Source organism: Odontesthes bonariensis, chromosome 12 (genome assembly GCF_027942865.1).
Source record: "Odontesthes bonariensis isolate fOdoBon6 chromosome 12, fOdoBon6.hap1, whole genome shotgun sequence".
Lineage (NCBI taxonomy): Eukaryota > Metazoa > Chordata > Actinopteri > Atheriniformes > Atherinopsidae > Odontesthes > Odontesthes bonariensis.
Genome location: NC_134517.1, coordinates 16,718,629 through 16,733,027, shown reverse-complemented (window position 1 = coordinate 16,733,027; position 14,399 = coordinate 16,718,629). Strand labels below are relative to the sequence as shown.

General features: G+C 39.7%; 1 protein-coding gene across 6 annotated transcripts in view; it reads right to left on the bottom strand.

The window, feature by feature from the left end:
- il1rapl1a (interleukin 1 receptor accessory protein-like 1a) overlaps positions 1-14,399 on the bottom strand; it is a 192,087-nt gene that overhangs the window by 55,883 nt on the left and 121,805 nt on the right. For all 6 annotated transcript variants that reach the window (XM_075479308.1, XM_075479312.1, XM_075479311.1 and 3 more), the window contains exon 6: positions 1,276-1,350. In XM_075479308.1, coding sequence (XP_075335423.1) covers positions 1,276-1,350 — 75 coding nt within the window. The remainder of the gene's footprint in view (positions 1-1,275; positions 1,351-14,399) is intronic.

The following is a 14,399-nucleotide window of genomic DNA, read 5'->3' as shown; positions in this document are numbered from 1 at the left end:
ACCTAATCATGGTGTGAAACCTTGGTGAAAAATTTGAGATGGCATAACTTTGTATGGTGGTCCTTTATTTTCTGTTCACTATGAAATTGTACACAAAACTAATGTTTCAGCTTTAAATGCAAGACTGTTGGAAATGAGTATGTGTTCTTACCCCAGCATGTTCAGTAAAATCAATTTTGACCTGCTGTGCTGAAACATGTTCTTCCCATCTTTCATCTTTTTTTTGCCTCTATCGCTCCAGTTTCGAACATTATCCTACTAATACTATTTCTCTAAAATATCTGAGTTTTACGGAAGTGCAACAGCCCATCAATAAACATAGGCGCAATGGAGCACACGCAAAATCAGGAACACAGTTTTCCTCACACAGCCGGTAGAAGGGAGAAGTGTGTCTTTAAACAAGTGTGAGACAAATTTCAAGGGAGAAGCCAACCCTTTCCCCAAAAAATCTCAGGGGAATCCAGATAATGACACAAATAGCTTAAGGGCTTACAATGTGCAACCTGTTCATGCATGGGTGTGAGTAGGCTGACATGTGAGGCTGTGCCTGTCAGTTTATCAACAGCAGCAATTTTTCACTCTTGGCCAGCCAACCGTGGAGGCATTTCAAATGAACTACTTGCATTCCAATAGCATCAGATAGAAGACAAAAGGCAAGCACTCAATAAATCATTGCACCTTCTTTGCCTTTGTCTCCAAACCTTTCTTTCTGTCACATCCTCTTCCAGTCCTTCTCTGGATTTTCAGACCTCTCAGTCTTGTCTGATTGGCTTCACCATGACAGACACATTAGCCATTCACAGAGCGGCAAGCGCCATGTGGATAGTGGACTGTGCCCAGAAATCAAGCAATATGCTGTCACAGAAAAAAACAAACAAACAATCCACTCTCATAAACTCTCTCCTGCATGTATTCCCACATGGTAGTCCCACTGTGACCCCCACGTCAAAAAAGACAAACAACGGCTATAGAAAGCAGCTGACTCTGAATGTAACGGGCCAGCATATGGAACCCTGGCACCATATGGGCTTTCCATTGTTGACAAAACCGCCTTAGGGACATTGGCATCCACAATTTGCATATATGGAAACCACTTCTGCATTTGCTTTTCTTTCGCCATCTCTCTACTCCGCCAAATGGAAGTGCCCTCATTGATTTGCATTCAGTGCCTGGAGGTGTGCTGGAGAGTATTTGTAAAGTCATCCATTTCCTGTCATTCGGAAACATCTCAGATATGATTGACAGCAACTGAAGGGAATCCCATGATGATCTTACCTAGCTGCAGCTCCATGTTGCTAATCTTGTTTTCCGTGGGAAACAGGATCTTCGGAGGCTTGTCGGTTAAAGGAGCTGAAAGGGGAAAAAAGACACAATTTGAAATTTTCAGCACAACCTGGCAACACAGGCAACCATCTTTGAATAAGAATGGTGAGGAATTCTGCTTAAACTGTCTGTAAGTTGTTCCCAGTGTCTTGGGTCTTACATCAATTTGTTGGTTTCCTTCCTTAAAAAAAAAAAAAAAAGTGTCAGTTGTCTCAGTATCATTTCGCATTCCGAACCATTAGCTGCATCTTTGTGGCCCCAGTTGAAGTGCCTGTAGACTTTAGGTTTCATTCATGACCCACCTCTACTCACTGATACATCACTATTCTACTAAAAACATGGCACCATTTAATCTAAGCGTTAGGTATTTGTAAAGCCATCATGGAGTGTCTGTGCGTGTGTGTGTCGCTGAGTGAGAGGAAGCAGCTGATGCTCTAATGATGCTAATCATCCATAAGGCGGATGTCAGACCTGCTGCTTAAGTCTTTCCTCTGGAGAGTGTCAAAACATGCAGTGATTTTATTTATTTTTTTGTCTGTTCTGCGAGAAAAACTGTACTCTTTCAAGTTATAGGGCTATGAAAACATAAAGAGTTTTTTTTTTTTTAACAGCTAAAGAAAAACATGATGGGAAAGAGAAGGGGTGGCTGTGTCTACATGTTAAATGTCTTCATCTTGAGGTACTCAATCTTCCACTTAGAAAGATAAAAACAATCAGCACTCACACATGTTCAGAATGAGAGTTGTCCAGTACAGCCATAGTACATGACACTGTTTTAACATCCTGGGTTCAAAGCAATTGCTCAAAAGCACTTACTGGCATATTGGTAATGGCATTAAGAACACCATACTTCCCTAAATTTAGGGCCCTTCCACCCAAACTCATTTGGTCCAGAATTTTTTATACCTTTTGCGCAGTCTGAACAAAAATCATGAGCGGGAAACTAGCTCCAGGTCTGTCATAGGTCTCCGGGTTCAGGTGTGTTTTTTTCCCTTTAGTGCCATTTTCCCCTTTTCCTTTTTAAGTGTGTGTTTTTGTTATTGTCTCCCCGTGCTGTATGTCTGGCGATTCCCTGTGGTGAGTGGTGTGGGCGTGGTGTGGGCGTGGCTGCTCTGGTTTTCTGCAGGTTCTCCGGGCACAGCTGTCTCCTATCAAGGCTCATCACCTGACTGCTTATTGGCCCCGGACTCGCCTCCAAATTGTCGTGATAACTATGTGGTATAGTCGGCCAACCTTCTTCATTGTTATCTCTTGCCTAAGTTAAGCTTACTGTGAAGCCAGTTTACCAAGACCTACAAGAGAGAACTCTGTTTGAAACCTTTTTGGAAAGTCAGAGAAATACATCAGTTCTAATAAACCTCAGAGTCTCGTTCTGCTTTTTTGGGTCCCACTCTGCCCTGTGACAAGGTCTTGATAAAACTCAAGAATGGTTTACTTTTTTTTTTCTATTTGCAAAGACTTCTGGTTTGGATGTGCAAAGGCACAGGAAGAGAAAAGGAGACCAGGTTTTAACTGTAATATCATGTGATGACAAAATAGAAAAGAGTTTAAAAAGCAGGAAATTTCCAGGTATTTTCAGAAAGAGACAATATCATACTTAGACAGAACAAAAACACATTCCAGAGAGAAGATTTAAGTCAATCTCCTACAGTCCAGTGGAAACATGCTTGTTAACAAACAACTTTCAATCAAAAGTTTCGTGCCTTGGTGCATAAACACTTGGATGCCATTCCTCTCACTATGTCAATCCACATTGTTATCTTGCTCATTACATATTAGCTGAATTGAAAGAAATATATAAAAATGTTTATTTTACTGCTGAGATTTGTTGCTTGTGCTTGCATGGTTGGTGTTTAAATTGCTCCTGAGAAAGCCCTCTCCCTATGGTGAGTATCAGGCAAGAGGTAATGAGACAAGACAGTTTTCCAGTTACTTGTGCACTTATTCTGCGACAGTTGCATAATCACCTGGCTATCTGTGCTAATTTTACAGACAAGAAAAAGATGAGTCCTAAAACTTGTTCATTATATATGTTGAAACTTTTTTTCTCCATGATATTACATCATGAATACAAACTGGGGTATACTAAACACAATATAAGCCTATATTAATGAGGGGTTTACTGGAATAAATCAGCTTTGATATACATTGTTCAGGTTAATGCTCGCGCTACATTTTAACAGTAAATAAGACAATTAGACAACATTTACCCATCTGAAGAGTATTGCTGTATGCAAAGATGCAGGAGAGCACTCAATCATATACATTAGAGAGGCTAAAACTAATTAGCCACTTAAAACAAAAAAACAACAACAAACAAAACTCTAATGAATGTAACAGAGGTTGGTCCTACCAGCAGACTTTTCAGGCATTTTTAACTATTTAGTGGTGAATTTGCGATGGTGGCTTATTCAGGTCAGCTTCTAACGCTGTGCTTTCATTAAGATGTTTCCACTGAGTGCTTCCTCGCAAAGCCTTGATATAAACGTGCACTAACAAGCTTTTTGAAAGCCCTCTTCTGTTTTAGTTTCTGTTTCTGGAGGAACAAGCTTTTTTAATGATGCTATATTAATTCAGCAAAGTAAAGTGTTGTTTGAAGTACATGGTCACGTAAAGTGCTTATTTCAAGGCCTCGTGATTATATATTTAACAGCAGCCGGAGCTTTATTTTCTTTGTATTGTATCAGACGTTGTACCTGCTTGTATAGAAATAATGACAGAGAGTCTCTGTGACATCTATGAGAGGGGTGGTCACGGGCTTTTAGGCACAACTGTTTGCACTGTTAACAGGTAATCACACAGCACAAATTGCACTGGATACTGATACAACTTTAATTACATATCAAACTGCTATACATAATTACACAATGGGTGATCCTATAGCTAATTATGCACTGAGCAAACAAATGAGGACAAGCTGTGTATGGAACACGAGAGGGGAAGCAGATGTGGTAAAGAGAGCAGAGATAGCAGGAAGCACAGAGAAAGAAGTAGAATTGGTGAAATGGTGAAAAGGAAAAGTTTATATAAAGCAGGCGTTTCCTAATCACAAACATAACCCCTCTCCCTCCTTTCACTTTGGCATGCTACAGTTGCTTCTGAAAATCTTATTATCTTAATTACCACTCCTTTATAGGAAATACATCAATTATTACGGTTCGGGTGGGGGACATCATTTAAAATGTGGAGGACTGGGAGCAACTCAGAACAAAGGAAAGATTCTCTGCTTGCAATTACCAAGCGGAGTCTGAAATCAAACAGCCAGACTGAAAAGGTAATTAAACATGCAAATATGTGTAGTGAGTTCAAATGACAGGGTGTCTGAGCATCTTGATAAATTAACTGGCTGCTTTATGTCTCCTAACTCCAAAAGGACTTTTTGATTGTATGTTTTTGTGCCTCAAATTGTATGCATTTCTCTGTGTAGGGGACCTGAATGGCTCCCATTCCTGCAAATTTTAAGCTTCTATATCAATGATTCACTGCAAAACTTTGATATCTGAGCATCCTCAGGGTAGATAGATTGTCTATTCTCTGCAGCAAACCAAGCTGAATGAAATTCAGAAGGTGACACGGAGTATCTGAAAACTTTTCAGCCACATAATGACAGCAGGTGTGAATTCAGCCGCATTGAATACAGCAACACTAAAACTGCAGTAGCACCAGAAACACATTTCATCATTCCAGAAACAAGGCTTGGAAGGAAAAAGACACCAACAGACTTATTCATGATTTTGTTTCCAGCAGGCTACAATGTAGCAATCCCTCATTCGTGAGCCTCTCAAAGAAAATTTAAACAAACTTTAGTTGTAGCAATATGCAGCTGCACGTCATCTCACCAAAGCTAAAATCAGAAAGCATCTCTGAAAATAGCTTTTTTTCTCATGTCTCGCTAGATTTTCACATTTTCTTGTTCAATGTAAAACACATAAATTTACGTTAAATGAATTGTGCAACACAGACATATATATAAATAAAAACACTGCTGTATTAATTTGGTTATATCAAGGCTCTTTCACTGGCTACTAGTTCATCTGGAATGTAATCTATGGGTGGATTTTGTCTGCAGTTTTTGTTTCTCCTAATGGCGCAGCTCTTGACTAATTATCAGATTTGATAGATATGTATAACCCTTCTAGATCCTTAAGATCCTCTAAAGCATCTCTCTTTTATCTGTTCCCCTGAGCAGAACAAAGACACAGAGATGTTACATTTTGTATCATCAACCCTAGATTCTTGAACAGTATTCCATTCAACCATCTGATTTTGTAGTCAGCTTCAAACAAATGATCTTTAAGTTATAATTGATATTCATTAGCAAGGCAGAAAAAGGTTAAACATGCCACTGGCTTCTACTTCTGGGAGGTGGCCTAGGGTGTAGATGAAGGTATGTGTAAAAGAAAGAAGTATGACGCTTCTTATATCACATGACACTGTCCTCTTCCCTAAAATATGCATATGTGTTGTTCAAAGAATATGCAACTTCTCATGGTTATGGGAACAACTTTATGTGAGAGGTAAAAATGCATTGTGAAAAGAGGGTATTTCTTTAGCCATAACCATTGTAGCGTTCTGGGGCAATATGCATCAAATATAAGGATTTATCTTAAACCTCGAATTAAGGGCACCACCTACCGGTATCTTAACGTTAGTTACAGTCAGGTAGGAAAACTGTTGAAATATTACGATCCTGGTATGTTAAATTAATAATCAGTTAATAATCAATTAATAATCAATTAATAATCAGTCTCATATCTCGCTACTTTCGTGAAGTTCTCGTTTGGTTGGACAGACATTACGTAAAGAAAGCATACGACACAATCTGTGATTATAACATATATATAGATATATGAACTATTTATTAAAATGATATGACCAAAACATGAACCTTTAAAACAAACAGGAGATGCATTGAATATGGGTGATTATATAAAACACTTAGTGAATGGAAAATAAAATATGGGGAATGGGGAGATACTGGATGTATTCAAATAGTTGAGGTTGGCTGACTATTTGACGCTAAATACTGACATTTCGGATTAATGTATCATTCTGTGAAAGCCTCGAGACATCCATCAAACCCACTTTAAGGTGAAAACGGGTCGGTCTTACTGTGCTGAAGTTCTGTTTAGTCAGCTCGGAACACGGCAGCGGCCACGCGGGGTCCGAGGGGATTTCTCTTCCGCTCTCTGGGCCTTCCTGGTTGTGGTGGCTGACTTTAGCGGACTTCTCAGTTGCTTCTTTCACCGGGAAACGGGAACGATGGTGCCGAGGGCTGTGGTTAGATGATCGAATCTTCTGAGTGTCAGTGGGTCCGTTGCTTCTCTGATGAAGTGAACTTAAGTTCACAGAAGATTAATAAAAGGTTGCTTGGAGTTGGCTTTCTGGGTAGGAAAACTTCATTCTGTTCTTATCTTTGTTCGGGTCTTTCTTTCTCGTCTCCGGGGTCTCACTGGGTTCTGGAGGGCTTCCTCCGGTCGTCCTCTGCATCGCTCATCCTCACGTCCTTCCGCTCTCTCCTGAGATTATGGGAAAACTCCCAAACTCTGGTGAGCTCTTCTCTTCTGCTCAAACCATCTCCAAATCTCTCTGAGCAACTGTTCTCTGCTCAAATCTCCTTCTGAAACTCTGGGTTGGAACTCTTCTGGAACAAAAACTAGAAGCAAGAGGGGAGAGAACGAGAGCGAGAGCCTGTGTTTTTCGCGGGCTCCGGGTTTTGACTCTCGGAGGCGGGGCATGACGTAAGCTTACACTACTCTTTCAGCCAATGATATGCCTGAACTGTGTAAGATGATCTGTTTTGCGTGGGGATTTCTGGATGAGAAACTCTGTCTCATAGAACATTTGTCTCGGTGATTCTGAAAACACCACATCTTGTTAAGATATGCAGATTAAAGATATAACATAGACTTGCAATATAAAGACATCACAATAACACACAACGTAATTGATGATTATGCCTTTCAAAATTCAGATGAATATCTATGAAATCGTGACATATGAATAGTGAACCACACAATGTTAATTTTCTGTGTTAACAATGGGGATACCAAACAAATACCAAATAGATACCGAAGGGACATCGTTAGAAGTTAATAGTTGCATATATCTTGTCCATTTTACTGAGTCCTCTGGGATTTAAATGTTCAACTAATCAACACTGCAGACCACTAGGGGGCAATGTGGTTCCATCAGGCAGGTTGGGCATTTTCAACCAAGATCAGTTCTTTGTCAATATTTAAGCCAGAATCGTACAAATTGTCTCTATATGCGTCTTGTGATCAAGCTGGAAACCTGAAAGAAATTGTATACGGTTATCAAACACATTTAATATAGTTTTAAGATTCGACTAAAAGTGAGTCTTAGTGAAGTCTTCTCAGTTCGTATGTAGCCATCTGGTCTCTTTCTCTGGTGGGAGAGGGTGTTAATATGTCAACCGTGATTCATGGTGAAGATAAGATAGTGAGGTCTCCAACATCTCCAACAAAGAGATCCTTTGTTCATTCGAGTTTATCCCAATTTATGGAGAGCGTCTGTTGCGAGTTCGACTCCCCAAAAACTCTCAAAAGGGTAGAAGGTTAACATAAATTAGGCAGTTTCTGTCTCTTTTTCCTTTGTGGAAAGAAAATGAAGATCTGGTTTATATCCACATACGTAAACATCCCCCACAGGAATGTTGGTATCGTCAGAGACTGAAGGCCTCTTAATCCACACGGCACTGTGACTGCTACACCATGATCATTTTCTAAGCCTAACCACGTAAGTCTAATTTTTAATCCGAACCAGGTGATTTTACCGCCTAAAGCCAACTAGATAATTAGAGTTTTGTTTACAGGTTGTGTGTTTTTACGTGAATGGCAACCAGTAAAATCGTGTCCATGAAGGTGATGGTCATATTGTAAAAAGAATGTATTTTAGCCCTAACAGTCTTGTTTTTTTAAACCCTACCAAAGCAACGCTATGGGTAACCCTGGTAGTGAGTATAATGTTTCAGTGAAGTGTTGTTGGTCTGAATCTCATGTCACACAAAGCTCCATGTTTTTCAAGCAGTCCGGCTAACTTATATTTACAAAGCATTATTAGAAAAAGCAAAATGTTGTTGATTGATTGGGGTTGGGGGCACTGACTGTACCTCAATCTCTGTTGTTAAAGTCAGCCCCCAAAGTATGCTAGTTAGCACATGGCTAATATGCATATCAATACAGATGGGCATTTAGGAAGGTTTTTTTGCAACTCACCAATATAACTGAATCAGTAGGAGACCGTTCTGTTAAGGGATAATATGAGTTAGATGACACAGTAGAATGTTGCAGTGAAGTGAGAGATGTTAACCAGATCATTGACATGATAGAACACTTATTGTTTGATATTATTTGCTTATTATAAAGTTTTATTTAATATTTTTCTGTTCTGTATGTCTCAGTTTTACTTCTGCAATGTTACACTAAGTGTAATCAGGACTTAATTAAAAAAAAGCATTATCATTATCATCATGTACAATTTATAATTCTATATCTCCCCACTTACTTTAACCTTTAAAAAGGGAACTCTGGGGCATTTGAAGCGCATTTCCATTGCTAGAGGTTGTCAAATACTGATAGTAGGACACAGAGAGGTGCAAATCTGCGCTCCCTGTGTGGAGATCGCGCTGTTCGCACAGCCTGTCATGCGAGGCTAATACGTGGTGGCTAAGGGGCAACTGCTAACCCTTCCACGTAAAACAACAACTTGCACACTGCAGAAACGTCACACCACTTTAGAAACCATCCGACAATAAAGTCACAAGCCTTACCATCAAAACCATATGCATGGTTCTCACATTACTGGCATGGGGACGTTACAAAACAACTTTATAAACAGCATGTCACTTACCTCTTGTCGGTAGGCTCCCGCATGTGAAAGCCCAAAAGAGTCAATGGACGATACTCTCATAAACAAAACAATTATCTTCTCTAGAAAAACTGCGCTCAAGTATTTAAAACATTACAACAATATTACTGGGCATGTATTGTTCTAATGTTTTAAATACTTGAACGCAGTTTTTCTAGAGAATATAATTGTTTTGTATATGGGATTATCGTCCATCGACTCTTTTGGGCTTTCACATGCGCGAGCCTACAACTACCCGGTGAGTTACATGCTGTTTATAAAGTTGTTTTGTAACGTCCCCATGCCAGTAATGTGAGAACCATGCATATGGGTTTGATGGTAAGGCTTGTGACTTTATTGTCGGATGGTTTATAAAGTGGTGTGACATTTCTGCAGTGTGCAAGTTGTTGTTTTACGTGGAAGGTTTAGCTCTTGCCCCTTAGCCACCACGTATTAGCCTCGCATGACAGGGTGTCCGAACAGCGCGATCTCCACACAGGGAGCGCCGATTTGCACCTGTCTGTGTCCTACTATCAGTATTTGACAACCTCTAGCAATGGAAACGCGCTTCAAATGCCCCGGAGTTCCCCTTTAATACATATATATGTATGCATATATGAATGCATGTATGTATGTATGTATGTATGTATGTATGTATGTATGTATGTATGTATGTATGTATGTGTGAATGTATGTGTAAATTACTTTTTTACACAAATAGTAATACAAAATAGTAAGATATCTGTTATTAATCTTACTTGGAATATATTTAAAGAGTAGTTAAGACATATGGATAAGAAACTACCCAATCCTCTGCTCATGCCTAATCTTGTAAAAATATAAACCATCATGGCTGGTTAAACTTTGACACAAGACAGTATGAAGTAACTTTATTGTGAGAAGGTTTTCAGTGCAATTAAAGAAGGACTATACCAAGCTCTGTATGTATATTTGTACGCCTGTGTGCTGGCCTAAATGTGGACGTATTAACACAGCGTGGGACAGTGCGGCTATAAGCTTTGTGATCCGTCATATACAATCCTATTTCTGCATGGTGGTGGTAAAGCTCAGTGGACTCTAGATGGATTATTTCAGATGACCGACTGTAGGCAAATAGCAAATTAATGAATTAAGGATGGAGCTGTGATACTTGGATCACTGTGTTTTTTCTGTTAGTCGTCCCATTTGTGGAGGTGCTGCAAGAGGGATTTGCAAGAGAGAAATATGCTGTGATCAAATTAGTTCCAAAGATGAAAATGAGAATACATCAAATGACTGCCACATGAAGTGTATAGACATTGACACACATTTATGCGCATGAAGTTCTGAATAGAGGCCTGCATTGTCATTTTGTCTCACAAAATTGGCTCCCAAAGGTGCTTTAGTGTTTATTTTATTATAACAAAGCAGTCAAACAGCAAAAGAAAAGCAAAAATAAAGGGAAGGTGACTTGAGCAAACAAAATCCTTGTGAGTCTCTGAGACGGCAAAGGTTGAGCAGAGAGGTCTCAGAGAGAGGTTCCTCTGCTGCTCGTAGACTCCTGTATTGTACTACAGCAGATCTTTATATATTAACAGTGACCTTCCTCTGTTCTGTTGTCCCCTTTGAGCCAGTTTCATTTAATTCCTGATTCCTGCAATAACAATCCTGTATGAATACCTTATAAAGTCACCTCGGTGTATACAAAATTCAATTCCAGGAACGACCATTTCCAACATGAAAGAGGCCGTGCCTTGAATTGGTTGGTGTTATCTCAAAGAAGCCAAATAAAGCACTTATATTCATCCTTAACCATGCCATGCATCTCCACTGTGCAGCACTGTGGTGCTGTCTAAGAGCCCAGCCTCTGGCAAAGCTGAAATGTTTCAACATCAAAGCAAAAGGAATTCCTTCTACTTCGCAAATATGCGTTGACAGGTTCCCTCACCCAAGTCACTGACATGTCAAATGGCTACTATCACGAAAAGCGAGAACAATTAGCCTCTTTTGGCCAAATGGTCATTCAACGTTTTCTTACTGAGCTCAAACTATCGGGAGATAAAACATGGCGGTGATGAAACTGTTCAAAGTGGAGCTCCAGCTGTGCAGTTTCAATAATCCACATCTTTAAATTCAAATTACAATAAAGAGAAAATTAAGAATGCCAGCTTGTCAGTTCCCCTCTCATTTACAGAATATGCTAACTAACCATTAGAAGAAGCTACATTCAACAATTTATTACCTAACAAGCACAACGTGGAGGGCAATTGAAATGGAATTCGCTGAAGGAAGAAACTGTTAGAAAAACTAAAAGCTTAAAGACCTAAGCAATGACCGGGATAGAGACAGTCAAATATAGTCCAAGCATCGGGATGAGAAGAGAAAATTGAAGCGTCATACCAGCACCTTTTCAGGCAGAGCAACTAAAAAGTAACTCAAGTAATATCATTACTTTCTGTCAGACCTAATCTGACCTGATCTGAAAGTGTGGCAAATGGGCTCCACAAAAAGACTATGCTCTGTAATTATAGAATTCAGCTTAGATCCAGTCACTTCTGTTTTTTTGTTTTCCTGGTTCATGTGCAGTCACTGAGCTTGCAATTTGTGCAGTCTGCGATGACCACACAGATGGCTGAGAAGGCTTCCCGAGGACCCTTGTAGACTGGTGCGGATGGCTGAATCTAGGCCACACAGACCCAACAAGACATAGAGATAAAAAGCTATGAATTAGTCCTTCTAGGAGCGCCGCCTTGATCTGATACTCCTTGTTTGTCCGCTGTCTGCAGATTTTAGCAAGCCTTTTACTGTGACTTGACATCACTTAACTAAAGTACAGTATCTTCTCGATAAGACTAATATATTGATGCAACACTATACATAATAGTATGCTCATTATTGATGTACTACATTAAAAGCAACCTTATAAAGACAGCTTTTTAAGACTCTAAAATGGGAATACTTTTTATGCAGGATAATAGAGTATGTTTTTCAGAGTAATAGGATAAGCTAAGCAGATGGAAAATATGTACTTAGTTTGAAATGAATGAGGAGACATTTTATGCATCTTCACTGAGTAGTAAGCTGTAAGCAGGGATGCTGAGGTGAAAAATAGTCAGAGGTAACCTCAAGATTAAACGGTTTCCCTTGTGCATCAGAGTTGAGCAGAGTAGTACCGTGAACAAAAACACTATAAAAAAAATGATTAAAAAAACATAAAGACTCAGTTTCAAAACTGTATACAAAGTAAAATACGGACAAATACAGACTTTCTCTGATGGTATGGAAAAAGTGGCTTCAAATGTATGTTTTTGATTAAACTGAGCTAAAGTAATTATGCATTATGCATTATAACAGTATGAACATCACTGGTGTAACAAATGCACTCCCTCTTTTCCACATTTCATATGTAAACACAGATACCGTACACAGATACCCAGAAGCCGTTGTGCCACTCACAAACCAACCTTTGCTCCTCACACATCTGATAGTAAGTTTTGGGAGAGGCCGGGCCTGGTTGATGCTGCAGGACCTTGGAGGGGTCAGTTTTGAGATATATGGTACAAAGAGGTTTAGAGAAAACTTATAACACATCAAGATGGAACCAAGACGTCTGGACTTTCCTTATAGAAATCATATGAGGAAGATAACACCTAAAGACAGACGTGTTGTTTTGCATATACCTTAGAGTATAAATAGAATCTGGTTTCTTTGTTTGAGATCTTACCTCTGATGCATGTGAGCTGTATGACCCTGTGTGCACAGCATTAAAGAATATTCTCTACTAAAGACTCTTGCTTCCAGTCTCACTGATTCCAGCCTCAGCTACTTTGACTCTTGGTCCTGATGACAACAAAACAGCTGCCCAGGAAAACCTCCTTACACACACCATAGGGACATGTGACACATATGGTATGCTGCACTCTGATGTGTTACAGTATGGGATATGACTGTTCCAGCTTTCAGCTGCCAGATTCTCTAAGCCTAAGAACTTTCAGTTGGAGAAGACTAAAAATGACAAAGCATGAGCTGAAACTATTCTATAATCTTTGAATGTACTATATAGTTATGCAACGGGAGCATCAGAGAGCCTTAAGGAGGGAATTCTGTGTTGCAAGATTTGTAATTGTATACTTGAGAGAGTGCACTCATCTACATTTGGACTGGAGGAAAGACAGGCAACATAATACAAGACAAAAGAAGCCCACCAGAAGAAGATGTGACAGAAAGCACAGGCAACACAGAGCTACGTGCCTGGAAATATACATAAAAGTATATCATGAAACTAAAAATAACAATGTTCAAACAAATGGGAAGGCTTATCACGGTATATGCATTTGCTGAACTTTTTACAGACAGCTTGGTCAGAAACAAAGATGATGACAAAATGCAGAAAAAAATCAATGGGAGGGAGAGGGAGCAGTAAGGATACATGGAGTAAGAGAAGTATTTGATGGTGAGACGATTCTATTGCTTAAAAACAAAGTCTGCCTGGGTGCTGGCCTTAACCAGAATGCTGATCAATGCTTGACATCAATGACTTGGGTGGGTGTAGTGGGTTTTGTGCCTTCTTTGAGGTAAACATCTCACTTTTTTCATCCAGCTCTTTTGGGCTTTGCTTTTAACATCTCACTGTTGCACTGACAGATATTTTCTTCTTTTCTATCTTACTAAGAAGTGAGGTGATTTCTCCCCACACATCATTTTATCTATTTGTCACTGTCCAAGAATGGGCCCCAATGCAATCCTCTTTTACTTTTCAGTAGGCCTTGTGTTTTTAGCTTCTTTTCTGCTGTCGTCATCTTTTCCTGGCAGCGTACACAGTATCTGAGTGCCTGTGCAGTGTATCTTGGATGATATCAGTGTGAACTTTAATGTTTCCCAATGTGTAGAGAGTGCACTACACTGTTCTTCCATTAAGATGCAGCTCACAGACAGAGTGTATATATTCAATAATGCAGATCAGTGCATATGTCTGCCAGTGTCACCTTAGTTTAGACCTGAGTGTCACATGCACGTAACACACACACACACACAGAGACTCACATGTAAACATTTGCACATGTTCTGGTTTCACACATTTGCTGCTGATCCCGGCAAACACATGCACTGTCTGACGGGCATGCACACCACGCATCTAAACAGTACAAACACCTTCCTGTCAGCCTCAGATAACAAAACCCAGCAGTGGAGTGGTGATAAAGGAGGCATTTCTACCAAATGAAAGAGCA